Source organism: Trachurus trachurus (assembly GCF_905171665.1).
Source record: "Trachurus trachurus genome assembly, chromosome: 3".
In the NCBI taxonomy this organism is placed as follows: domain Eukaryota; kingdom Metazoa; phylum Chordata; class Actinopteri; order Carangiformes; family Carangidae; genus Trachurus; species Trachurus trachurus.
The window spans coordinates 13,682,834-13,710,322 of NC_139893.1; the positions used below are offsets into that span (position 1 = coordinate 13,682,834).

Genomic DNA, 27,489 nt, shown 5'->3' on the forward strand with positions numbered 1-27,489 from the left:
TGGCCTCTGCCTGATGAGTTTCCTCCGTGTGCTTCATTATATTATAATATGGCTGAGAGAGGATTTAGCTGAGAGGCACTCGACAGGAAAAGTTTGAACTACTGTGAATCCGAACTGCTTTTACCTGGCCTCAACACAGCTTGACCCCTTTCAGTGTGCCACTTGTCTTCCTGTGTCTGGGACTTCATACGATGGAGAACATGAGTGCACTATTTCAACCACACAAAACAGACAGGTGCATTTTACGAGTGGGTATTTTGAGTAATCACGAACTAGACGCCTTCATGGAACATAAAAGTGAGTGAGTTTCATTGATGTATCATACATGCTTGTATGCTGTACGGACCACCAGATAATTAGCTGGCCCAGGAATTAATCAACTGTGGGGGTTGAAACACAGGGTCTGAGTGACATCAAGGTGAAGAACAGTTTGATCTCTTGCTGTTTGATAAAAGACTGGATCTTAAAAAGACATTACAAAACTTAATGATGCATGGAAATAACTGAGCCCAAGTCATTCAGCCTCCTCTAATCTGCTGACCGTATACAGGTCTTATAGGAGGCATGTGCAGAGGGGAAAAAAAGAAAATTTACAATCGCTCATTATCAAAATGTCAACTGTTAAGTGTACTTAGTCAGGAGACAGTGTGCATTTTTAATGTGAGTCTGAATTGTGCTAATGCCATGACAGGAGTAACATTTGTGAATGCACCCCAGGAACACACATTTCCTATGACATACATGTCTTTTGCCAAAACACTGTGTTAGGTGCTCCCCTGGTTTAACAATGACAGGGATGAAACCCAGCTCAGTAGATGGTCTCAAAGCACTCTGGGATGCATTTGTCAGACAGCAATAAAAAGAAAATGAAATCAGCAGACAGGAGGAGTTGAATGGTCTCATTAAATAAAACTGTTTTATTTCAAAGTCCTCCCTGCCAACCCCCTCAGTCTCACAGGGTCAACGCAGCAGCCTGCAGCTCTTGTCCCTGACACCATTTGTCCAGACGTAACAAACTCTGACAAGGTTCATGACTAGTCAACATGGCCACAAGACACATGAAGAATGCATATCCCAGTGTAGTGAAAGTGGATGTGAAGTCATTCTCTGTTCACAGAGAGAGACAGACACATACACACCTGACCACTCAGAGAAAGTCAAGAACCCAAAGGATCCTGCATATATTATTCTCTATCCACGCTCCTGACTGTAGAACACCCACTTACAGATGGCAGACCTTACTGTTCTCAAGACTACAGAACTGCAGAATTACCATTGCAATCCTTGTGAGGCGCACAGAGTGAGTAGCAGAGGGAGAAACATTAACAGCAAGCTGCTATTTTATTCCATAATACCTGTTGTTCTATTCATGTGGGAGTCAGCTCTGAAGCTCCTTCGAGACTGTGAAAGAGCTTTTGTCAACCTTGCAATTTGACTGTTATATAATAATCAACAACGCCGTTTGAAAAAATCTTTATATGAATCTTTTGTATCGACTTCTGACATTCAAAGAGGAGTTTAGGGGTTCTCAGATGTCCCATGGATGCATCACCTGTATGTATATGTGTGTATACAGTATTTTAAAAAAAAAATCCCAGGCAATAAAATAACCACAGCTGTATCAAGTGACACAGATAGTTCCTGTCATTAATCTGTAATGTCTCTTTTTGACTCCATCCTGAGTTGTGCAGTCCCCGCTCTGTGGGACAGCTGTGGAGCTGAGGATAATAGAGGATTCTGTAAGCATCCGTATGGTGCAATAATGAAAAACGCCCCACACTGCGAGAGGAAATAGGAGATTTCATAATCCGTCTGAGGCCTTGGCCCTGGTCACTGGTCCATGGAGACAGTCTCATTAAACTTCTCATTAGTGACACACTGAGCTTCTGTAATGACTGAATGCATATACAAATCACCTCAGACATGAAAGGAGGAACAACAACAATGGACTCAGGCTGCAACCCTGCGCTGCCAAGTCCTCTGATAACAACATTTGTACCTGGCAAATGGAATAGTATTCCACATCTGGCAAAACAGTTTGTAAAAAAAAAAAAAAAAAAAAGAAAAGAAAAGTCCTTGATTGCTTTCTGTAATTGACCTTCTCCCACTAGTCTATGTACTAAACCTCACAACACTTCCAACCAGAGGTTATAGTAGATTGAAAATATACAAATTTGATCTGTGTCTTCAGCTGCAATCATAAATCAAATCAAAACACCCTGTCCTGTGGATGTGAATCGCAATTTTATGTTGTTAATTTCAATATATGAATTCTTGAAGGGGTAGTAACAGTCACGCTTACAATCCAGGGGCCTCATTTATCAAAGAGCGTGTAAAAGTCCTCTTAAATTTTCAGTACGATGGAAAGGCAAAATGTGCGTACGACCAAAAAATATACACTCTTTTCAGATCTATCAAACTCCGCGTACACACGGCTGCACGGTATTTCCCTTGATAGATCACACCGGACCTGAGAAAAGCGTGGATGAGAACACGCCTCATACCCAGCCCCCTAAACGGCCCCATACAACCATATGTGGTCAATGCAAATCAGTTACGTGCATATTAAGTAGCCATGTGCGCTCTGGAAACCTGTGGAATGACGTCAGTGGAAGACGGTGAAGACAATAGACGGACGGAGAGCGGAGAAAGAAGCGGAATTTCTCTGAAAGCGAGATACACGGTAACACGGCAATATCAGTCAGAAACATCATCTTGCATTGAAAGGCTACAATAAATACAAAAAACTCCCAAATCTAAATGAAACAGAACAGAAAGAAGAAGAATCATATTTATTCTGCCCCTTATTTTAGATTATGTCATAATAATTTAAAGCAGGGTTTCCACTGCCAGTCAGTACTACTTTGCACCCCTTTCCACTAACCCCCCACTGCCGTTCACTGGACGACTTTGATTTTCATTTGTGCATAGCTATATATAAAAAAAAAAAAAAAAAAAACATTGAAGTCCACCAGTCTGTGACTTTTCCTAAAATGATGTTGGGCAGCACCCATTTTTGTTAAATAGGCTACAATAAATATTATTCACACAAAAAATATCGATCATGTTTTCTCATTTGCTTTGATTTGCGCCGACATTATTGTGCTTGCTGCTTGCTTGTGTGTGTCCAGTCTGGCTACTTAACACAGGCACGTCGCAGAAATTATTTTCCAGACTGGACAGACTGGTTGTGGAAGAGGTGTAGCCTACATGCAGGGTGAAAATATCAATATGATATCAAAAGAAAACGAAATTCGTTTTATAAAGCCAGTATTTAGGAGCAAACTAGTGTAAATGCACAGGGGAAAAATCTGAGTCGCTGTGCTTTTCATGTAAAGTGCCGACGTCAACACGTGTGCGGTGGTGGGGGTGGTGGGGGGGGTCATCATCACCACCACTTGGTACTTCAACACTTCAAACAGTGTCCGCGCTCCTCTCTCCCTCTCACACTGCAGTTCTCTGACTCTGCAGCGGTGTCGCCAATTCCTCCTGTTCTTCAAAAAGCGTGTAAATGCCGGTACGCCATGGTCGGACTGGTCGTAAATTTTTGCACTTACTCCCGACAAGTTTTGGTTTGATAGATCCCAAATTAGGCGGAGAAAAGTGCGTACGCCCAAAACGGGGGAAAGAGCGTGTAAAAAAGCGTGTATCCACAATGATAAATGAGGCCCCAGGACCGTTTCACTGTGATGAGTGGCATGGTGTGATGATTGCTTGTGTGCAATGCAGAGTTCCTGAGATTGTGTGGGTGATCACTGTGTTTGAGAGAGCTCTGACATGCAATCATATTTTTATTACAAGCTGGTCACATCATATGCCTACATGGTATATAACAGTGCATGTCTTATGCTTACTTCTAATTTTAGTATATGTGAATTTTATTTTAAGAGCCTTGAAGAGAACATGCAAAAGAACCACCGCTGCTGTCCGTGTTTTGCAGTTTAATAGAGCACCAATTCCAATGATGTCTTCACTCCGAGGCACATGTAATGTGTTTGATGGTACGGCACACCTTTGTCCCAGCTCTGAAAGGGTGACAAACTCTGATATAAAATAAAACAATCACTCTCTGAACTGACATGAGCAGGATAAAGAGGGCTTTGTGTGTCTGTGTGTGCGTACATGTTTGTGCGGTCTGCATGCTTGCCTGACTCTGCAAATGGAACTTTGTATGAACACTCTGATCAGTGTGTCTCTTGGCTGGAGTGAAGCCTGGCTATGAATATCAATTTTGCATTCATGGCTAGTTACTACCCTGACGCCCCACCTGACATAAAAGCGAATCAGCTTTCTGTTTGTGTCAGCGTTTATCATGAAGCTGTGCACGGCTCAAAAGAGGGAGCCTCCGTACTTCATCCACCCTCCTTACCTCAAGGGCATCGACACACTATGTGTGCTGTATTAGTTGTACAGTAGAGAGGTGGACACAATGAATGTGCACCGTAGTCATCTACGACTACGAAACATTTCACTATAACTGTCCATCACACAGAAACTATACAACAATCAGCCATAAGATTAAAAAAGGGGACTGGTTAATGTTGTGATTTATCTGTGTAATGAAAATAATTGAAACTACAAAGTTTCAAAACAAGACTTAAAGGGACTACGAGAAGTTTTGGAAAGCGAAGTGTTTTCACACTACATTTCCCAAGAGCCACCGTGCGCACGGTGAAATTCTTGGATGGGCGCAAGATGGACAAAAGCGAAAACATTTGCCAAGAATGTTTTCATTAATTAACAATGAAAGTCGATGGTTTGAAGACGATCAGATACCATCGTAGTTCCGACCATAAACGGCGAATCGGCAGCGTTATTCCCATGACCTGCTGGGCAGCGTCCGGGAAACCAAAAGTAGGAAATGCTGTGCGAGCCGACTAAAATAATAATAAGAAAATAACTATAAAGACAAAACGATATATTTATCAAAAATGGAACCATTAACAAGTGTGGGTAATGTAGATTCATCCACATTAACATGAGACTCTTTCATAACCAAAAGCAAACTCCTCTGGGTCTCTTTAAAGCAGAAGTAAGCGTTATTTTTGTGTTAATATAAGTCTTAAATAGTTAGATATCTTCCGACAGCAATCACTTACATGGAGTGTTTGGACCGAAACACGGGTCTGTCAGTCAATCTGCTCTGCTCTGAGCCGAGGAGAAAACTTTTCTCGTATCCTACAATTTTTATCCAATGAGGAGAGAGAACGGCATGCAGGGCTGTGTGTGCAAGGGATGCGCGTGAATGTGGTGACGTAGGGACGAGGACTGTTATGGTGCGTTCAAGGTAACTCGTAACTCGTGTTTTTCCGACCTGTGAAGTCATACCAGTTCGATCTGGTACGAGTTCACGGGTCGGAAGTTACGAGTGGCCGTTATAGTGACTTTCACAGGTAAAACAGGTCGGAAAAACCCGAGTGGGTTGCCTGGAACGCTACAAAGTCGTAAGTTGTGACTTGAAGCTGTAATTTAGGGTTTCAAAAGCCTGCCTGGAACGCAGCATTAGCCAAAACGACCGGATCGCTTACTTCTGCTTTAAAACAGGCCATGGACACACACCAAGCAAAACCTGTCCCTAGTTTCAATGTTATGGCTGAGGCTGTCTGTCTTCTCACTCAAAAAGACATGATAAAGGCTCAGTGTGATCATCTCTTTATAGTACTCTCATAATGTATATAGACTTACGAAGACACTTGCACAAAATTGCCTTTCCAAGCTGTTCATTCATTAGCCACACTGCTTAAAGGGGAACTACAGTATAGCCGGCGAGAAAGCAATTCATAGAGCGGGGGATAATGTTATTTATCATATACGCTTTACGATGTGTATATTTGTGTGGTCTTATTTGTCATAAACCAGAGATTATGGGTTATGAGGCGGGTTTGTGTTGTAGTGCTGCCAAGAGAAGAGCTGGGCCACTGGTTCGGAGGCACTAATCTTGCAAGGTTGCTTTTCGACCAAGAGACGCTAGGTGGAAGGGAGAGAGACTTCATTCTCCCTTTTAGCCATCACAATTACTCCGAAGCTGTTAAATTAAGGCAAAAAAGGTAGCATACAGTAGTTAAGGTAAAAATCCTGCATAGTTCCTCTTTAAGGTCACAGAGAGGCTGCTGAAGTCCATCACAGAGCTGACATATACGGAAATAATATTAGTGGATTATTGGAGCTGGATGACTGCTGCTGCTGACTGTTTTGGACACGGGTAAAGATAAGAAATATTTTCTTTTTTTCCCTGGCTCTGGGCCAAGTTAATCGCTACCCAACGAATCTATAATCAAATTCGTTGCCAACTAATTTAATAATCGATTTTTATCGATTGTATCGATTAGTTGTTGCAACCCTAATACAGACAAATAACTATTCACCCTTCAGTGAGTCACCAATTAGTCTAACTTGAATTTCTTTGGATTGTGGGAGGATACCAGAGTCAAGTAGGGAAAGAACATGCAAACTCCACACAGACAGACCCCAGACCCAGAACCTTCCTGCTGTGAGACAACACTCCCACTCACTGCACCACCATGCTCATCTACAGAGTATTGAAAAAGGCTAATTATGCATCGGCTTTCTTAGGCAGTAAATAATTCCTTGCAGTTTAGTATCAGACCAATCAGGGTTTATATTGATCACACGTGTAATCATCGCCCTGTAATCTCGTGTCAGTCGATCCCATTTCACTACTGAGTGGTTCATCTCGACAACCACAGCTTGAGCCATGCCACACTGGGTGATGATATGATGACAGGTGGTGAGGAAAATGTCTCATTTCCTCTGGTTCGATCAGCTCACTCTATTATTTGACATGAAGAGGGGCACATGTTGTGCAACCCAACTATTTTCTGTCCTTTTCATGATTCTCAACCTACCTACAGGAACCCTCCTGGTTTATGTAACAGATCTCTGGGTAGGCATGTATGATTGATTGCTGGGTTAAATGAATTCTGGCTTCATGCATTTCAGAAATAACTCAACTGCAAACAACAACATTAACTGGTAAAACTGATGTTTTTCAACATGCTGACTATGCTGGACTGTCGAAACGCGCACAAACTCACTCTCACCTCGAAGCTTAGAAGAAACTCATCTAATGATCCAGGCAGAGAGATAAGACCAATATAAAATATAAAAAGAGTGAGCTGTAATAGCAGTGGGAAGGCAGCAATGACACAGAGACCCCATTGCTCACACTACGCTCTCATTATCTGCTGTGACTCCAGGTCTTTAGTATTAGCCAACAATAAGCACTCTGCAGGAACATCTGCTCTGCCAGCACGGGTTATTTTAAGACTGAGAGAGACAGCCATGGAGAAGAAGGAAAGATATACCAAGCTATTTGTGGAAATAATAAAGAGAAGACAGTCCAAGGAGGGAGAAAGAAGATGAGAAGTGGAGTACAACAAATATATATAAAATTTAAATTTAATATGCAGTAGAAAGGTGAAAGTTTTAAGAGGCAGTTTGAAAGTGAAAATATAGAAAGTGTCCATTGGGCACCACAGAGAAGACAAGTCCAATAATTACTATTTAAAGCAGAAGTAAGCGGAATGTTTGTGTTAATATAAGTTTTAAATAGTTATATCTTCCGACAGCAATCACTTATATAGAGTGTTTGGTCTGAAACATGGGTCAGTCACTCTGCTCTTCTGTAAGCCGAGGAGAAAACTTTCCTTGTATCCTACAACCTTTATCCAATGAGGAGAGAGAACAGCATAAAGGGTCGGTCCTCTCTGTGTGTGCAGCCAAGGGATGCGCGTGAATGTGGTGACGTAGGGACGAGGGCGGGGACTGCTAACTTCATCTGCTGACAAGAAGTTAGCCAAAACGACCGGATCGCTTACTTCTGCTTTAACTGAGTTGATGATGACAATAACATCTACCCCCTGCAAATCCTCCAAAGCACCTCCTGAGCCTTATGAGGACTGCATCATAGCCCAGAGCCTGATTGAACATGAACTGATATGCAAGCATCTAATGCCGAGCCTGTTGGAGGCAGAAGAGGCCTCAATTCACGGAACAACAAAAAAGTTCCATCTATCCTTTTCTTTTAACATCTAAACCAGTTGCTACAGAGGTAGGTATACCTCAGAAACGCTTTGTATTGGTGAAGTGTGCACAGTAGATGTAGAGGAGGGCTAAGAATAGCATAGATGCTTGAAAGCACTAATCAAGCTGGACAACAACGTCAAAGCAATTCATCCCATGCTGAACTCAGGTGTGCAAACCCGAGAACATCCTCTGAGGCTCCTGTGGTGTTACATAACTTGTCTTTTACCAGTTTCCAAGACAAAAAAGGCAAGCTCACTATTTGTATAAATGCTTTTGGTAAACACCCTAACATTTCAAAAATGCACATAATGCATGTGATAAAACATGTAACATGTTTTCCAGGGCAGGGTAGAGAATCTTACCTTCTGTCTGATTTCCTCCTCCATTTTGACCGGCGAGCCCAGCTCAGCCACCTGTTTAACTCCATCGCTGGCAAAGCCACCGTATTCCCACAGCACATAATTCCTAGAGTGGGATGCACCGATAATGGCTGACCAGTGATTGGCACGACCTGGGAAAGTCACACAACAAAAATATAAATAATAATAATAATATATAAATTCAAAGGTTTGACACTCTCAGACTGTTTGGTGTTGGTGTTGAAGTATCTCAGCACCATACACTTAGCAAACATTTCCTCTTTCCCCGTGGCAGATGGCAGCCGATGGTCCTATCAGTCAGGCTGTCAGACTGACAGTCCAAGCACTTCTTTTGATACACCACAATATTTATAATGAATAGTGATTTGTTTCCATCTAAAAAACATTCCATGTTGTTGCAAACCACCTACATTGTATTACAAAATGCTATGCTCCCATAATCCTTTCATTCGCTCTCGCTATCTCACTCATTCAGAACAAAGATGTGTGTGCCCAAGTGACAAACAGAAAAGGGGGCGATTGGAGCTCTGTGTCTGCCTATAAACCTGTGAGCTTACAGAGGATGCAGCAGTGGAAGTATCTGTGATGATCCGTCAGAGGTGACAGCGCAGGCTTTAACAAACTTGAGCCTTACATAATTAACTTTGAGACAGTGGAAGGTAAAGCCCTGCGGTACTCTCCACTGTTGTGTGAGATATAAAAATGCATGGAGTACAGCTGTTCATCCAGCACTGATGTGATCACTGTTGATGTTTGCAGGTCATTTTGAGGTGTCCTAACTATCTCACTGTGGGTCCTCAGTGGTTTGGCATTTTTCATCTCAACAGCAGAGAAAGTGTCTTGCATGCCTTTATTACCTCCCTCACTGTTATCCTATCCTTCTGCCTGAGATGTTACTATGACAGGTAGAGGTATATCACCTGAAAGGTTGTTACAGAGTAGACCCCATCAAAGGTCTACCATCCCAGATTTTGAAGACATACAACTCAGTTGCTCTTCAGAGCCACTGGTCAATTTGAAAAACACAAATATGCTATCTAGTTAGTCAAAGTGAGGTTCAGTCAAATAGGCCAGTGGTCCCCGCTCTCATCTTTATGCCCTAAATAGAGTCCTTACTCTGCAGTTCTGTAAGTCACCCTTTTCAGCCTTCTGCTGGTTCCCAGGGTAAGGCTTAACAAAGATTAATCTTCCTCACAATCTAATCCCTGTGTTTGCAGTATTCTTGTTACAGTGTATTGTTGAATTTTAATCAGTTCTTCATCGGACATTACAGTTTGGGCTGATGTTAGTAATGTTTCATCCCTTGCAAATACGGCATTTCTGTTTTCACTTTTTACTGATACAAAATTATAATTCACTTAGATTTAGATGTTTGGTTAAGCAAAGCTAGTGCGTGTTCCCAAAATGATGTTTTCATCAGCTGTCTGTGGTGATATGAAGCCTCTCACCTAACAACACATTTTGCAGTTCTGCTACTGTCAAGTTATGGTGTAGACACCTCGCCACGTTGAGCTTGACATAACCTTGGTTTACATATTCCCAATCTTGCACTAAATATTGTTATTAAAGAAACAAAGTCATTGAAAATGTCAAGTTGGGTGGCCAAAATTCCCTACAAACCTTCCTGACATTTGCAGGCATGCATTGTAATAACTAAATGTTAAGATGTCTGTAAGATTTTACTTTGTGTTATAGATGTATCACACATCTATGCTTGAATGTGTTTCTTAGCATATGTTATCTTAAAATGCAGTGTGTTGAGCTCTCAAGGCCACCGTACATCTAACTCTTCCGGTGTCCCAGTTAAAGACTAATGATGACCACAACTTCAAACGACCTGCCTCATCATCTCTTGGGGCCTGATCTGAATGCGTTTTTAGCAGTGAAAGGCGCCCTCTTCTTATTGCTGTCAATGGTGAATGGTAAAACGCTTTTGTGCGCCAGGTGCATTACATTTATCTGCCTGGCAGTTCAGGCTGAAGCACTGTGAGAGCTCCAGTGTAAAACCAAGAGAGGTGAGTGGTGGCTGATTCTGCTCAGTTTGTGAGAGAATATCGAAGAATAAACCAAACATCCATCCATCCATAATGAGCCAAAATATGGCCAAACAGACTGTTGAAGGTAACTTCTCAATGATGGTTAGATTGGCCAGAAGCTATTATCTTTAGCTCTGAAATGTCAACAGGACAAACCCAGAAGGTCTTATTTTTATTTTTTAAAGCTGAATATTAAATGTCTGTTGAGTAGGAGACAGGGACTGCAAAAGTGAAGTGTGTTTGAAATGTTTTGTATGTTTGGGGTCTAAGAAAACATAAATTGTTCAAACCTTGCTTGCAGCAAGGACAGGATAAGAATATATCTTTATTCTTTTTCAATCATTTAATCTTTAAAGGCTTTTTGGCTCTTAAAAGAGTAGAAGCAAATTTATAAAACAGTAAAGATAAGCAGGAGAGGCCTTTCTCATCTTAGGGTACCAGTCCCATCGATCCAGCCACAAGGTGTTGAACAGGGTAAGAAAGTAGAAGATGGAAGGCAGCTGTTATTTCAGTGTACCGGTATACTGAACGTTTTCAGCCTGAACTTTAATACACTGCTTCCCATTTGTAAGTGGAAATTGACTACAATGAGTAATGTCTCTATTCGGTCAATGTAAAAATGCTCTATTCTTTCGTCTCTCTCCCTCTCACTCCAGCTAATCCCACAAAAATCTTTGTTGACAACCAGGCCATTTTCTCTCTCTCTACAGTATGTCCAGGTGAGCTGTAGTCACTTGGAGTGAACAGCCATGCACTGCTGCATGACTTACTATGGGGACAAAAAGGAGACAGAAAATAGAGCTGTCAAGGTTATCATGTTGGCAGTATAAAAAAAAAAGTTTGGTTGGCCTGTTTTACAAAGACTTTTTGATCTCAAAATGTGTGTCACCAATGGCTCCTGCACTTGAAGGACACATGGTAAAAATAGAAGGATGATATGTGACACAGTGGAATATCTCAGGTAGTAAAAAAAAAAAAACAATGAATAAAGGCAACTTGTTACAAAAAGACAAAATTAGGGTAGGAGAACTTAAATAAGGACAGAGTCTCATGTGTTTACTCTAATGTAGTCAGTGAACACTATTGTCTGGTACATGATGTGCACCGCTATAATGCCTGCAGGATATGACTTTGTGCAAGGAGAAATCCAACTGAAGCATCCTGAGAGTGAGGATGAAGCAGAGTGCACACAGCTTGCCCTCTCCTCTTTTAAGAATCTGTGTTTGTGTATATGTGTGTGTGAGTGAGTCACATACCAACTACTCCCTCCCTAAGACAGTAAATTAGGGCTCTGTTCAATCTCAGGGTTTATCTTACTCTACCTTAATCAGTATATTGATCTGACTGACGAGAGCCTGATTTAGACAAGAGAGCCAGTGTAATCCTTAAGTCCATTCACATCCTGATAGTGTGGCTCAAGGTTATACGCACATCACAATCAAGTGTAATGTTGTAGTTCACCATCCACATGACTGGTGGAGAACATATCGTTGAGCTTCTGGGGCCCCAGTCAAGATTGCAGGATAAGGTTTATCCATATTCTTAACTTTTGCTTTGTCGACAAATCTGTGTATTCATGCCAACTTCTGTACCGAGGTTGTGTGTTTGAGTCCAAAGCCGGTGTGTTGCTCTTCAGTTCTTTAATCTTTAGAAAAGGGTAATGGGTATTTATTTAAATTTTTAAAAAGGCTGAATAATTTTTAAGATCAGCCAGGTGCTGCGTTGTTGGCCAAGGTTACTCAAACAGAAGCAACTGGCGTATTTGTTAAGGACTAATTTCACCTGCAGATGCACTGAGCTGCTGAGTATTTACAGCAGAAGCACAATGCAGGCCATCATAATGAAAGAACATGTCAGCTAATGCAAAGGTGATGTTCATTAATGTGTTTTTAATAGCATTTGGAACAGTGGAGGACCATGGCATGGTGTAGTTGCAATACTTTATAATGTAGCAAGGTCAATTCACTGTTGGTTTAAGTTTTTTCATGGGATTATATGACAGTAAAAACAGAGAATGGTATATCATCAGATTTGTTCTTAAGGCTTGTGATAGAGCTGAGGTAGCATGAAGGACAAACAGAGGAGGTGGTGCTTACGGGGATAGTCTTTGGGGTGAATCTTCTCCGACCAGTTCCCATAAAAAGTGACTCTGTACTTTGCTGTTCCACAGGCACAGCAGTCGAGCACGGGTTTATCTGTGGCATCTCCATACAGGGATTCTGTAGAGACATGGGCAGAGGGTAGATGGATGAAAAGTAAAGCGAGCAAGGGAGAAACACAAACACTATGAGATAGTTACTGAGAGATTGCTCATTAGTATAGTGAGCAGATGAGAGTGGTGGCCATCATACAGGAGAATGGGTGGTTTAAGAAAGTGGGGAGCCACAGGGAGGACATGAGGAAAGGGGAGGATGTGCAGCACATTTCTTTTGATCTGCTGCTCAGTGTGGCATCTAATGTCATGCACAGGAAGGGGGTCCCACTCATTTACAATCATTCACATGCCAGAACATAAGAGCCAAGGGGAATATCCCTACAGTAAAACCAAGAATGACAGTAAACAGAGTAAAAGAAAGACAAAAAAGAGACTATCAGTGGGGAGTGAAATGGAGTGCCAGCAGGGAGATCGAAAGAAAACGTATTCATGATAAATTATTTATTCCATGTCAATAAGAGAGGCCTACCTTTCTCACACATTCGCTTGGTGAGTGGGCCTTCATCCTGGAAATAAATTATCCTCTTCTGCACAATGCTTGCCCTACAATGAGCGAATAAGAAGAGATGAAGGTGTTGAGGAATGACAATTGTTGGAAGTTTAAATGTAGGCATAAGGAAAAAGAGTAGGAGGGATGGGGGAATACAGATTTGGAGAAGCTGTATAAAGAAAGAGAAGACAACAGATTGCAGGAGATGAGGAAAGTCTTGGCATTAAAGATCTGACTGGCGTCCGAACAGTGTCGTGTGGCAAATGGAACAGGCGCAGAGCTATTCATAATCATTTTTCCTCTGAAGCAGGTAAAAAGCAGGTTTCAGAGCACATCGTGACACTGCCAAATCCAGCTGTTTTTCAGAGAGAGGCATTCAATTCCTCAGACAAAGACCACAAAAGACATGCAATGGTATTAAGATACTTTCTCACATTGAAATGAAGGCTCGCAAAGCTGAGAGAAAACTGAAAGAGAGAACTACGGCACTGAATATGGTGCTTTGAAAATGTACACATAAATACACAATAAATACAGCTACGACAATGTACTGTACTGAGTAGTTCTACTGTAGATTGATTGACCTGAACTGATCCTCCTCTATTATGAGGCCAAGGGGAGCTTCTCTAGATTGAGCTGTAAGAGCCGTGTTCCACTGGATGGTGGGAAACACGGGTCTGAGAGGGGCCTTGACATGTAAATCAACCACAAACAAACCTTTTCAGAGGCCAGTAGACTTACAAAAACAACAACAGAGATCAAGCCTCCAGGCACCAAACTTCCCCACAAACACCAGCCTTTTACACCAGCTATGGCTGTAGGAAGGTTTCCATGGGAATAAAACCCAACAATGAGCTGCTGGATGGAGGTGCCGGGTAAAATCTGATCCAGGTGGGTCCTGTCCAGCTGGACTGTTTGGATACCATTTATTCTGGGGTATCAAACTAAACTCAGCCGTGTTGTGCTCTGTTAAGCTGAGCTGATACCAGAACTGGAAATCAGAGAAAGTAAGAAAAGAATCCAAGACTGCATTACGTTGATTATCATCAGCATAATGTCCCTCCATATATGGCCTAAAACATTTAATGAAATTATTCCAACTAAAACAATTAAATTATTAAAATTAAATCTACTTTAATCTATGAAATTGTGTTATTATTTGAATTCAATCGATGAAATAATTTGAACTCAATTAAATTACATTTACTCTGTTAAATTAGTTATACTCAACTCAATTAAAAGGGACAACGAGGAGTTTTGGAAAGCGAACTGTTTTCACACTACATTTACCATGAGCCTCCGCGCGCACGGTGAAATTCTTGGACCGGTGCAAGGCGAACGTCTTGCCAAGAATGTTTTCATTCATCAAGAATGAAAGTCAGAGGTTCGAAGACGATCAGATACCGTCGTAGTTCCGACAATTTAGCAGCGATTTGGCAGCGTTATTCTCATGACCCACCGGGCAGCGTCAATTATTTAAAATAACAAAATAACGATAGAGACAAAACGATATATTTATCGAAAATGGAGCCATTAACAAGTGTGGGGTAGCGTAGATTCTGAGACTTTTTTATAACCAAATACAAACTCCTTGTTGTCCCTTTAAACAGAGTGACATTAATTAAATAAAAGTAATATATATATCTAGTACTTTTATTAATGTAATCCAATTGTATTGAATTTAACAAATGTCTTGACAAAACGGCTGTGTGTGTGTGTGTGTGTGTGTGTGTGTGTGTGTGTGTGTGTGTGTGTGTGTGTGTGTGTGTGTGTGTGTGTGTGTGTGTGTGTGTGTGTGTGTGTGTGTGTGTTGGTGAGAGTGTATGGCTATGTGTCGGTGACCAGTTCACTTAAATAAAATTGACAAATATTTTTGATAAATGTAAAGCTAAATTTCAGCAGGTTACATTTCCAAAAGTAAATTGAGTTGAATTGATTTTAAGTATAATACTGATTAAAAATAAACATAAATTACCTCTTTGACTGTGTCACACAAAATCTATTGAATTTTATATTGTGGAACTAACACAGCACCTTTGGATAAATGCTCCTCCATTTAGTTTTTCAACATACAGTAATTTCAGCTTTGCCACTGAATGAACACTGATTTCAACCTTTCAGCCACAATTGGCCTCTTTTTCAGTCAAAAATCTTTCAAGTTAAACACCCTCCTACATAAGACTGTTCCTCAACACTAATGATGTCATTCTATCACAATCAAAATCATTCTTTCTCAGATGCTGCTATACTTTCACATACAGAACATTACCGTACATCACATTTTTTCTCATACATGTCACAGTTGTGTCTCGTGTGAAATTACAATTTTTTTTTTCAAGAGAAAGTATGATTTGTGCCCAAAATGCCCTCTCATAACAAGGTAAAAATGATTTAAGGGTAGCGACACCACCAGTAGATCTCTAACTGTTCATGCTTTAATTCAATCTCACCCCAATTTCACATATCTCCCTGAGAGAGAGGGGCACGCGGCTTGCTCACTTTCTTGGGCTGGCCAGACAATCAAGTAGAGTAATGCTTATTTAACATCCAATTTAAATTCTATCTCACTTTGCCGGATCCACACCACTGCCGATCCCAATCAACCCAAAAGTGCACTGATTTGAGAGTCTGTGTGTTTTAATATCTTCATGTGTGAGAGCTCCACAAAAAGAGAAAGAAGAGATTGGGGGGGGAAAAAGAAGAAAACTGAAAGATTAAGAGAGATTTTCCGTGCTCATTTGCATGCTCAACAGATGTGTAAAAGAGGAAAATAAATTACTATTTTGTTCTATCTGCTCCTGCTACAACCAAAGATTATATAATTTCCATTTCCTGCTATCAGCTCCTGGTAGAACCAGAGATAAAATGAATTCATTTCGTTCCATCTGCTTCCGCTACAAACACAACTTACCACTAAGAGACAATACATAAATCCACTGCTCAAAAGCAAATGTATTTACATTTAATTTCTATGTGTCTGCTTGACTGTGGTGTCCCTAAGTCCTTCTTGATCTGTGCCATCATTGTGTTGATGGAAATAAACAGGCGCCGACAGCTGCATGAGGTTGTGACATTCATCTGATCACTGATATACTGTCTCACTCAGACAACCCATCAAAACACATTCCACTACCCTCCATATCGCAAGCTGGAGGGAGATGACAAATAAATTGCTTCCCACCTACAAATGGAAAGATAAAACATAGAGGCAACAATGGTGACTGCAATATACGGATTATACTCTATGACTTACTCTGGCTCTGCAGAACCACCAGGATGTAGCCATGTAGCCACAAGGACTCAACTTGACTAGAGGTTTCCTTTTTGTCATCACACAGCCAAAGATCACACAAGATCTCAACATTAAGTGGACTCCGCTAAGCTGAGACAGGATCAGACATAAAACATTTGAATTTGAACAGAGGCAAAGTCAGACCTTGCAGTGAAAGGAGTTGTTCTTAGTGTATAATCACCAGCAGCTAAGAATGACTGTGTTTTTCCTTTGCTTGGAACGAGCCCCCCTTATATAGAGAGTGAGACTCCTTCAAGGGACCCCACTATGTTGCATCTTTTTGCTTTTCTGAAGTAGCTCAGAAAAAGACAAACTCAGAACTGAGTCATTTTTGCCATTATCTGAAGACCACTGCAGGTTCTCTGACACACTGCAAGTGTGTTTTAATCAAACTGTAGTAGAAAAAGCACTCTGACATGAACATTGTGCGTTCTGAAATTACTTTTTTCAAGCCAAGTGTTATGCCTCTGATTCAGGTTTAGTTCATATTGTGACTTCCATTTTGGTATCTGATTCTATGCTGACAAAATTCCTTGATTCCTCAAGCACAGACACTTATAATGAATGAACAGAAAATCTAATCAAAGATTTATCTACTACTCTGGTGAGGAAGGATACCATAAGATGGGGTATATTTGAAAAAGTGGGGGTCATCTTATACTATATTATACTATACAATTACCCGATGATTACATCAAGTAATTGATCTGAATGAAGAGTGTATAACTATGGTATTTTACAGTTTTTACTGTACATTATGGTTTGTTTGTAGGCTCAGTCTCACTGGGGTAGTGAGTGTCTATTTAAGTCTATTTATAGTGAGTCTTTCAAAGTTAATTTGCTATAACAGGAGTTTCTGAGAGCTGGTGGAACGTGTTTTACTGCCATGGAGGTAATAAAAACATGATGAGTGAAAACGAGTCAGCGCCTTTATTACAGAAATGAACCAGGGGGCTAATCTATCAAACAGCAAAAAACTTTACTGTCACAAATTTTGAGCTCAAAAAGCCAGTCTGAATAAGGAATTGAAGGAGGATCAAGCAATTCTAATAGGACACTCTTTTTTGTCATTTTCAGCACATGTCTCCTCATGGTCCGCTGGCTGTCCATTCTGTGTCTGGACTGACAAAAAATATCCAGTGTTCATGCACAAGCCTTGGCTGAAATATCACAACACTATTACAGCCAATCAGCAGCAGGGGACGTTTGTGGCTGTGTACGGGACAAGAGAAAGAAGAGCAAGAGCATGAGAGATGGGGGCAACGGGAGCAAGATGTGGTAAACCTGGCAAATGCAAAGTACTAGGGCTAAGAGAATGAGCGAGCCTACCCAATCAGACCATGAGTAGTTATAAAGGAGATTGAAACTGCAGATGTGAGGTTGGGAATAAATGTCATGATTGCATTGACAAGAAAGACATGAACGGCCGAGGAGGAGAAGGTCTGAAGACCAAAAATTGAAAAAGAAGTGTTAGAAAAAGACTGAAGAGCTGTCTCTATATGACTGCAACCTTGGAGCAGGGAAGGAGGAAACCCTCTTGACCTCTTGAGTCATGTGGAAATTATCAAATCAAATGGGTTTAGTTCGCTTTTTGTGCTATATGTCAACAAAACGTGCAAACTGTTTGCTTCCTCAAAGTTAACCACTTAAAACTGGAACACAAGGGAAAACCTAGAAAGATCATCGTACTTGATTGATTGATTGATTGATTGATTGATTGATTGATTGATTGATTGATTGATTGATTGATTGATTGATTGATTGATTGATTGAAGTGTTTATTTCGAATATGAAAATAAAATAATAAAAAAAGAGAATAAGACAAAACATTTAAACATGAGATATAGAATACATATTCGAAAAGGAGTGAGAAGAAGTAAAACTTATAAACTCCCACCCCCTCTCCTTATACAGTATATGACTAGCTAAGATCCTTGTCTAAACATATCTTTATTAGATTTGAATTTGATAAAATGTCATTGAATCCCATCCCCACCTCTGACCACACCCTCCATCACTAATGCACCTGTATCAACACCAGTGATGCCAAAGGGTAGTGAACACACCCTGAAAACAAGTTACTAAAGTGAAGTGAGAAATTCAATCATGTTAGCAAGAACAAGATTTTCATCCAGCATTAAGTTGGCATTTCAATTTAAATAGTGCACACAACACCTACTGAGACATCAACAGGATATATGTTTATGAAACAAGTAAGATACCAACAAGAGAGACAGATTGAAGGAGACCTTGGCTTGATTCGATTCCAGCATATAAGAAAGCTGAAAATAACTGGATTTGATGGTAAGACTTTCAAAGTCAGTGCTCCAAGTTCAGGAGTTTGAATGAGCATCCTTGCCTGACCCTATCATCACAAACCAATCTTTGATGGAACCAAACCACCAAGCTCAGTTTTTCCATCTAAAAGACAGCAGCTGCCCATCAATTATACTGCAGCTAACCACTTGGGAGGAGCAAGATTGTAGGGACGACATGTGAGTCACAGGAGCCTTCTGACAAATGCACGTGCGCGCACACACACACACATATCTAATTTCATGGCCAGATGTTGGTTTTTTTAAATAACCGTGATATTTTACAAGGAGGCAGAGTGACTGGCAGAGACTGAGCTCTTCTGGGATATGAAATTAAATTAAAATCAAATATTTACCCTGCCTGTGCTGGAGATGAAATTGTCCTCTCTAAGCTTATCTATATTATTAGCAATCATTTCATTTTTTTGTTGTTGTTGCCTTCTGTTCATGTTTGTTGACTGTACAGTGAGCAAATGTCTATGTGCCGATGTTTCTCTGCTGGTATGGGCTATATGATAACGCAACCATGGGAGAGTGTCTCTCCCTGGACAGTTTTCATATGAAAAGCCCTGCACTTGTCTAGTAGTTACAGGAGTTGCACATCCTAAATCAATAAAACTTTATTAAAACTTTGTTGTGTTGAAGCTGAAAGGCATACAAAAACCGTGTCATCTTTATGACTGCCAGGTTCGAGGAGGAACAGTGGCAAATACCCACTGCTAGCCTGTAATCAAGATTTTCAGAGGTATCTCTTTTGAACTGCAAGCTTATCGTTCTCTCCCTCCTCCATTGTCTGTGCGCTGGTTTTGCAGCCACATCTCCGCGCTTTCAAGTCTCTCTCTAGGCTCCACACTCTGTCACACTTTCAACCTTTTCCTCTATCCATGTGCTTAACTGAAAACAGTTCTGCCATCATCCCATTGGTCTCTATGAGGAGAGCAGGTGTGACTTAAAACATGATGTGAGAAAACTATGACAACACCATAGTGAAGGTGAAAAACAAAGAGAGGAGGGATTAAAAAAGAGGGGATGAGAGAGTGGGGGGTAGAAAGATATAATGACAGACAGAATAGAGGAAAGCTTGGAGGTTACTGAAAGGGTAGATCATGAAGATGCACCAGCAGGATAAGGATGAGAGTAATGCAAAACATAGAGACACGGAAAGAGAAAATTAACACTTTCTGTAACACACAAAGACATGCAAAGCAACCTTTTTAACCCACCCTTTGCACAGAGGAACATAACAGATGTAGACGTGCAACAGAGAAACAACTAGGCTCGTAAACAGTTAAATAAAGCATTGATCAAAAGGCTTTGTGAGTCACAGTCCCTCAGTATCTCTCCACCTCCTGTACTCTCATTATTTCCCCACAGAACAGGATTAATAAACAGATTTCTGCCATGATCCGTCTTCAGCCGAACATGACTTCTCTTCTATATGCAAGCAGGCCCAGAGGACACACACCAGAAAAATTGATTGGTGTCAGTCAGCTGTATAAGGTAATGAATAGTTTATGAAGCCAAGTGGGAATGGAAATTTAACCGTGCTTAGCTTGAGGGAACGGAATGTAATGAAACAGAGTTAGTGTATACATGGACTTGATATATAGTGGTAGCAAAGCTCACCAGCCCAGAGAGATTTTGTTCTATACATCTGATGATTAAAACTCTGGATAAGGTAGAGCTCTCAGAAGAACATTTTGTCAAACGGGAAGAACTAAATGCTTAAAAACATCCTACCATATCAGCTTCTTTCTCAAATCAAAACGAAAAATTATTGTTTTTCATGTGCATCAACCAACACTTAGTTATGGATGCATTTCCTTCCTGGATGCATTTCCTTCCTACTTAAAGGAATTAACAGGAGATTCATAAGACGTGCACCTGAAATCCAGACAGAACACGACCCTGGTCGCAACAGAAAATTGCAGGGTATGAGAGCATAGTCATTAAAGGAGAATTCCGGTCATTTTTGTAAAGAAATCATCACAACAAGGAAAAAGTGTGAGTGACTACATGCAAAAACACAAAGTTTATACTGTTTATACTGTATTCGAGTCATGTACCATAGATATTTGATTGTTTGTTGTGGTTGAAAAAATTGCCCCTATAGGTTAGCGTTGTCGCTATCCCTAGCGCCGTCTAGCCATGGTGTAACTCTGGTTTGCCTGCATCAATTTTAGTCGTGTTTTTTGCTCCCTCCAACACTGGGTGACCATCAGGACAATGATTTAGGGGTCAAAAATGACCGGAATTCTCCTAAAGTTTGTCACAGAAGCATGACAGCTACAAGCAAAGCTAAGTGTGTACACGGAGTTACAAATATTGCTCAGTCAGGTGTTACAACTGGCTGCATGCTGGTCATTTTTGTTGTTTTTATCTCAAACAGTCCCTCAGCTTGAGATGAACTGCATTCAAACTGGGTGGACTGAAAGAAAAAACAGCTTCCTGTAGTTCTGCCCGATGTATCTTTTTGGATCACAGTATGATCACCACATCACAGGTCACCAGAGTCAAATTAACTTCACCAGAGTTGGAGCAACAGACTGCCACACTGCCATGGATCTTTTCCAGAGCATTGGATTTAGTTTTAAATTAATGGCTCAGTTTTACCTCCTTGCAAGTCCATTCACCAGTAACAAGAGCCTTGTAAAACCTTAACTCAAAACACTGTCTGCTATTAAATGTATTACGATGCAAGTCTAAATTCACAAGACAAACCACTGGCTGTCTGACAGGCAGGAAATAAAAACTCATTCACTGGTCAGCAGGAGCCAATAACAAATCTGCCTATTTTTGACACAAGACTGAACATGTAGACTAATCTTGTGTCTTCATTGATCTGAAGGCGGTGGTGCAGGATGAAAAAAAAAATCAATCCATTTAAGAATTTGATAGGACGGGGCAGCCCAACGCTCTACATTACCTCCTATGAAATAATGATTTATACTTAACAGAGTAAAAGAACATACTTATTCACAAAAAACAAAGTTATGTTAATCAGCATACAATGGCTGTATACAGTACGTACTTGAGGGCAACACAGCCAGAGCCGCTTGGTGGAGCAGTCCAGAACACCTGGATGCTGGTGCGTCTTCGAGGAGTGCTCTCTGTCACTGCAGGGGGGCAGTTGGTCATAAACTGTGTTTCCTCTTCATCAATTATCTGTAAAGCACACACACACACACACAAACACATGCAGATTGTTGTCAGTTCAAGTGCCTTATAAAAAACATCAGCAACTGAAACTGACAAGAACATTTCCATGACACATCTAGAGACTGACAAATAAAAAGAATTAAAAAACCTTAGACTCGTGCAATTATTCTACCGTAAATTGGAGGCTTAGGCTTAAACCAGTTATGGTTATGTTCTGTAAGTGTCAGCTTATCCATGCTGGTAAAACAAATACATCAATTTGGCAGCTACTGCATTGAAGTGGACAGTGCCATATGCATTAGTTTTGTAGTAGATGTGATCCTTTGGTTAGGGGACACATCCTATTTGTCTCAAAGTAAGTCTGGTGGGCAGTGAGATGATAAATGGATGAGAAGAACCACACAGGTCCCTACAGTATTTAATTTTGTCATTCTGAAAGGTTAGTAAGTATATTTTTTATGTTTTCTGATTTGAGTCAAAATTCACTAATTCAAGTGTAACATCTGATGGGGGGCTCACATGTGAAAACAGTTGGATAGCTGTAGGTAGAAGTTGAGTTTATCCTCATTTCTGTCCTTGTGAAATGTTGTCATCCTTGTAGTACTGGAAACATGGACAGAAGCTCCAGCAGTATAATGCTACTGGTACAGACATTTAACTCCACACAGCAAGTCATTTAATCCAGTGTAGTGAGTGAGGGACATGATGCACTCTAATTTCCATATTGTCAACCTAGATGCACAATTGAAAGCTGTAATAATTCCACCTTGTAATATAAAGTCATTAAATCAAATGCATCAATACTCAGATCAATCAGAGATTTAAGGCCCAGGTGCCAAATCATTTCACTATCAGTGTAGGCAACATTTAAAAGTCCCGAGATTCTTTGGGTCATACTGAGTTTAAATGTATGCTGCCCTCTCTACCCAGGTGCACGCCTGAGATACTAAGCATTTCATTGATTTTAACTAGACTGAAATTAGTAGGGTGGGTTGCAGCCAGCCAGCTAATATTCACTGCCCAGGGACCAAGGATCTGTTGACATCAGGGCAGTAAAGATGGGGAACTTTCTCACTCCATAAAGCTGTCAGCAGAGAATTTCCTTTGTCATGCCCCGTTATGAATGAGCTCCCTCTAAAAGTGGATTGTGTGTGCATGCCTGCGTGTGTGCATGTTAGAGTCAGTGAGAGACAGAGGGAGTAAGAAGGGAAGCCTGGGAGCAGTGTGGGTGTGAGAGTGTGTGTATGTGTGCGCGCGCATGTGTGTGTGTGCATGCAATTAGTGTATATGCAGCCTATCTCTGTTTGACGGATTATACCCCCTCCATGTTCCCATGGTTTCTAACAGGCATCCCTGGGCTGGCCTGACTGGACTGCAACACATGCACAAAAGAGTGAAGTCTCATGAATGCATTTAACACCATCTGCAAAAAGAAGTGACCAATTTGCTACAAAATGACCTCTGACCCATTTCTTCTTCATATATGTGTCTGGTTTCAAGTTGAGACCTGCAACCTACCAATAGACAGACAAGAAACAAGAAAACTGTCACACTTTACTGGAAAAGTGAGTTGTGTCCATGCAAGAATATGTGCATCAAAATAAATGCTTGTCTCTATAAGCTATGGGTCAGAAGAAGAATTATAATGAGGAGATGATGCATCCACCATGCCTGTTATATCTGTATCTACGATTATGTCATATGTTGCACTCAAACTGGATTTCCCCCTCTCACTTAACCACTTAACAATTTGCCTTTTCTTGTTCTATCGTCTCACCCTGCTGAGAAGTAATGTCTCATCAGACATCGCCAGCATTGCTGGTTCACACTGATGCCAACAAACACACACACACACACACACAGAGGCAGCTGACCTCCCCAGAGAGCTCAATAAAAGTGCTTTTCATCAAGTCGGGAGCTGTCGTGAGACGGCTGAGATGTAGCACACCAGCAGATTTCAAATGAGCTGTATGTTAAATAAAGCCTGACGTCTTCTGTTGCAGCTTCTTTTCTCTTTCTATTCTCTCAATGCCTGGAAGCCGGCCCACCCAGAGCTCTCTCAGAATGGAGGAATGGTGTGAGTGTGTGTGTGTGTGTTACTTGGCAAGACAAAAACATGAAAAACTAAGTGAGCAGGTGATGATAGAGGGATATCTCTTTGGACAGTTTATGCTGCTTACAACTAGATAGGTGCCCATCTGCAGCTGTGAAAGAGACCTTCAACTTTTTAAAACCTAGCCCAATCAAAGGCAGGTCCCACTAATGACGCACCCATTCTCTTTACTTTTGATGCCAACATCTTTAGGCCATGGTTACACACTTCTAACTATCACAACTTTCTCAGTGTGCTCCACCACACTCAGTCCCTCCCATGTGGAGAGCAAAGTGACTTAACGTGACTAAATGATGTAGCGTTTCCCCTCTTTACGCTCAAGGCTGGCTCTAAATAACAACAGCATGAAATCAATTGCGAGGACAAACAAAACAGAAAAAACCTTGTCGTTGCTAACACTGGGTAATGAGATGTGAGCTGCACAGAGGACAAAAATAAAATGTTCCTGTTTTTATGTCCTCCCATATTCAAGGCTCAGGTTCACGGAGAGTGCCCCAGCATGGCAATAACTGTGATCTGAGGAGCCTGAGGGCTGCTGAGCAAACCTCCTTATATACTGTACTACAGGTTCAATAAAATAATAGGGTTTTATGTGGGAAGCAACTGAAAGTGACAGGTTCACTAGAGTCTGAGAAAGAGAACTCCATACATGCTGTTAAAGCCATTTAACAACTTCTCCTTTACAGAGTCTGCTCTAAGAAAACATATGAGTTCAAGTTGTGGGCAGGAAAAGAAATTTAGCTAAGGTTACATCTGGGTTTCTAGGTGTACCATGTAGTTTTCTGCTATATTCCAGCATTTTGTAATATTTGGATACTTGACAAAGTTAAGACCAATTCATCCCTTCTTTCAAAATGCTTTGAAAACAGGATTTCACCTTGTGCACTGTAAGCCGTGTGCATTTTTTTTTAAACTGCAGTCTTGACTTGAGTGAAATAAGCATGGGGAGGACACAGCAAGCTAAAAGGCATAGGAGCAGAAGGACACCCAGTGAAGAGGAATGAACATAAAGGTTTTGAATATAATACAAAGTTTAGGCTTGTACAGTTTTCACCTTAAAGTGGAACTCTACACTGTGAATGTGCTGCAATGTCATGGACATTGAGCTGTATGCATAGTAGTATGGGTATTATACTTAGACATTACAGAAAAAGAAATATTCATCATATGGTTATTATCCTTCCTATCTCTATACCCACACACATTACAATTCTCACGCTGCATTTTAATTAAACAAAACATCACAATTTCACCATTATCACATGTGCCTATCTACATCAGGTTCCTTGCCTTCTCCATCTCCTCCATTCACACTCTGAGCCCGACTCCCTCCTCTCCCTCCATCCTAAAGTATTCCAGCTGGACCTTCCTGTATAAAATGCTAATTAGCCTCTTAACTACACCAACTGTACGTCCTACATACATGAACTGTGCAGCTTATTGTGAGAACACACATTTCCCCTAAGTGCTTTCTCAGTCTGGCAAGGGAGAATCAGCTCCATGGAGCTGAGCTGAGTGTTTGCTCTTTTCATATTCTACATCAAGCCTATTAAAGGAGGTGAGGTGAGAAGAATCACACTTTGACATGTGAAGACAGGAAGACTGCGCAAAAAAAAAAAAAAAAAAAACTGTTAGGAACCATCCCCACCTCCACCACACCTCACCTGCTGCACCCATCTACAGTATGAGCTGTCTATTTTTATAAATGCAAATGTATGTTCTCAACAATATGTAGGATGAGCATTTAACGCCAGTTGAACTACAGGTGTGTCAGACCAGGATGAGAGCTGGATGATTATTTTTCACGTGACCCTGACCCAAACAGAAACAGAGATTTTTTAAATTATTATTTCAAAACTAACATTCCCCTCTTTACCAGTGCCTTACCTGGAAATTTCCAACATAGTCCTCGTCCTTGTCTCCTTCTGTGCCCTCTTTCAAGGCAATAAGGGTGAACCCTCTGAAGTAGGCTGGGCTGGTTGCAATCACATTCACTGGATGGAAGCAAACAAGAGAGACAGCAGGTGTCAATCCATACAGAACAAAGATTAACCACAATCCTCATTCCAGGCAGGAGACAACAGTGGCCCTCACCAATTCCTACAAGTGTTGCATTTCTAAAAAAAAAAAAAAAAAACGTGGCATGTACTGAACTCTGCAGGAATCTAATATATTCTGAATGTAACTGTGCTTTTTTCACTCCACAATCAAATATTTCACCTGTTCTTGAGGATGTAGCTCAGATAAGATTTTTCCACAAGACGTTGAAGATAGTGATTTGTGCACTTTGCAATCCTGCCGAACATGAAAGAACGTTAATTTCCTTTGAGGAAAATTTAATTTGCTGTACTACTTGACAACTTTATCAGCATCTTGAGATATGACTTTTAGACTTCTAAATGACTCATCCAGTGTAGCTGAGAGGTTTTAATTGAAAAAACAGCTTTTTCCCTGCTCCCCATTGGAGTTAATCCTGTCAAACAATTTGCATGGTGTTTAACAATTTCTGATTAAAGCTGAAAAATAATGAATACAACGTTCAATGCTTTGACGGTGGAACCCAGCAACTTCAATTTGAAACAAAAATGTGATACTGTTGGATTTTTAAAAATTAACCAAAAACTTAACAGGTATATTATGGGGACGCCACAATTATAACATGTATCTATCTTGATAGAGAACATTTCAGGTTACAAACTTTTACATTTTTGAGCATGAAGACAATTTATGCTCGTGTTCAAATCTGTTTGAGTGAAGTAAGGTCACGTTTGGCTTTTAAATACATATTGTCATTGGGGTGCACGGTTATATTTTCTCTCACCAAACAGGCTACAGTTTAATTCTAGGACGTAAACACTGGCGATGGGTCAAAAATAATTCCGTAGAAACTTATTTTGAGTTCGCGTAACAGACTGACTGCACACGGGTGTCAATTTGACAAATGCGCACATTGTGCCAAAGCACTGCGCGCAAGTCTCGCAGGCAAACACCAACCTTTGTAAGTGCTCCCCGGGTGGTAGCTTTCCGGGTCTCCCTCAACGCGGAGGCGAAATTCGGTGTTGCCCTCCTTGCGATTGGTCTGAGCCCGTAATATCCGACTACAGTACCCGTCCGATTTCCCGACTCTCTCCGAGGGCTCCTCGGTGAACGCGAACATATTGCCCGCTGTGGTGGAGATGAAGCAGAGCAGGAGCATAACGCGTAGAAGTAGCCCGGTCGATGTCATCTTGCCGGGTTTCCGAACCGTCAAGTTGATGCGCGGAGGTGAAAAAAGAATCTCGTCAGGGGAGGAAAAGAAGAAATATTTTTGTTTCGGTTCCTAGACGAGAAGCGAACTTGCCAACTGCTCAACAAGACTTCTGCTCTGCTATGAGGGTAGATCCATGCTGCTGTGAATGAAAGAGAGAGAGAGAGCACTGTCTGGGATGTGCTGTGCTCTCGCT

The 27,489-nt window shown here is 41.0% G+C and overlaps 1 protein-coding gene across 1 annotated transcript in view; it reads right to left on the reverse strand.

The window, feature by feature from the left end:
* spon1a (spondin 1a) overlaps positions 1 to 27,272 on the reverse strand; it is a gene marked incomplete at its 5' end in the record, with an annotated part of 64,653 nt that extends 37,381 nt beyond the window's left edge. Inside the window, 6 exons of the mRNA XM_083994103.1 lie at positions 8,409 to 8,557; positions 12,559 to 12,681; positions 13,147 to 13,220; positions 21,806 to 21,939; positions 25,934 to 26,040; positions 27,041 to 27,272. Of these exons, the coding sequence (XP_083850229.1) occupies positions 8,409 to 8,557; positions 12,559 to 12,681; positions 13,147 to 13,220; positions 21,806 to 21,939; positions 25,934 to 26,040; positions 27,041 to 27,272 (819 nt within the window). The remainder of the gene's footprint in view (positions 1 to 8,408; positions 8,558 to 12,558; positions 12,682 to 13,146; positions 13,221 to 21,805; positions 21,940 to 25,933; positions 26,041 to 27,040) is intronic.
* Positions 27,273 to 27,489: the final 217 nt, after the last annotated feature.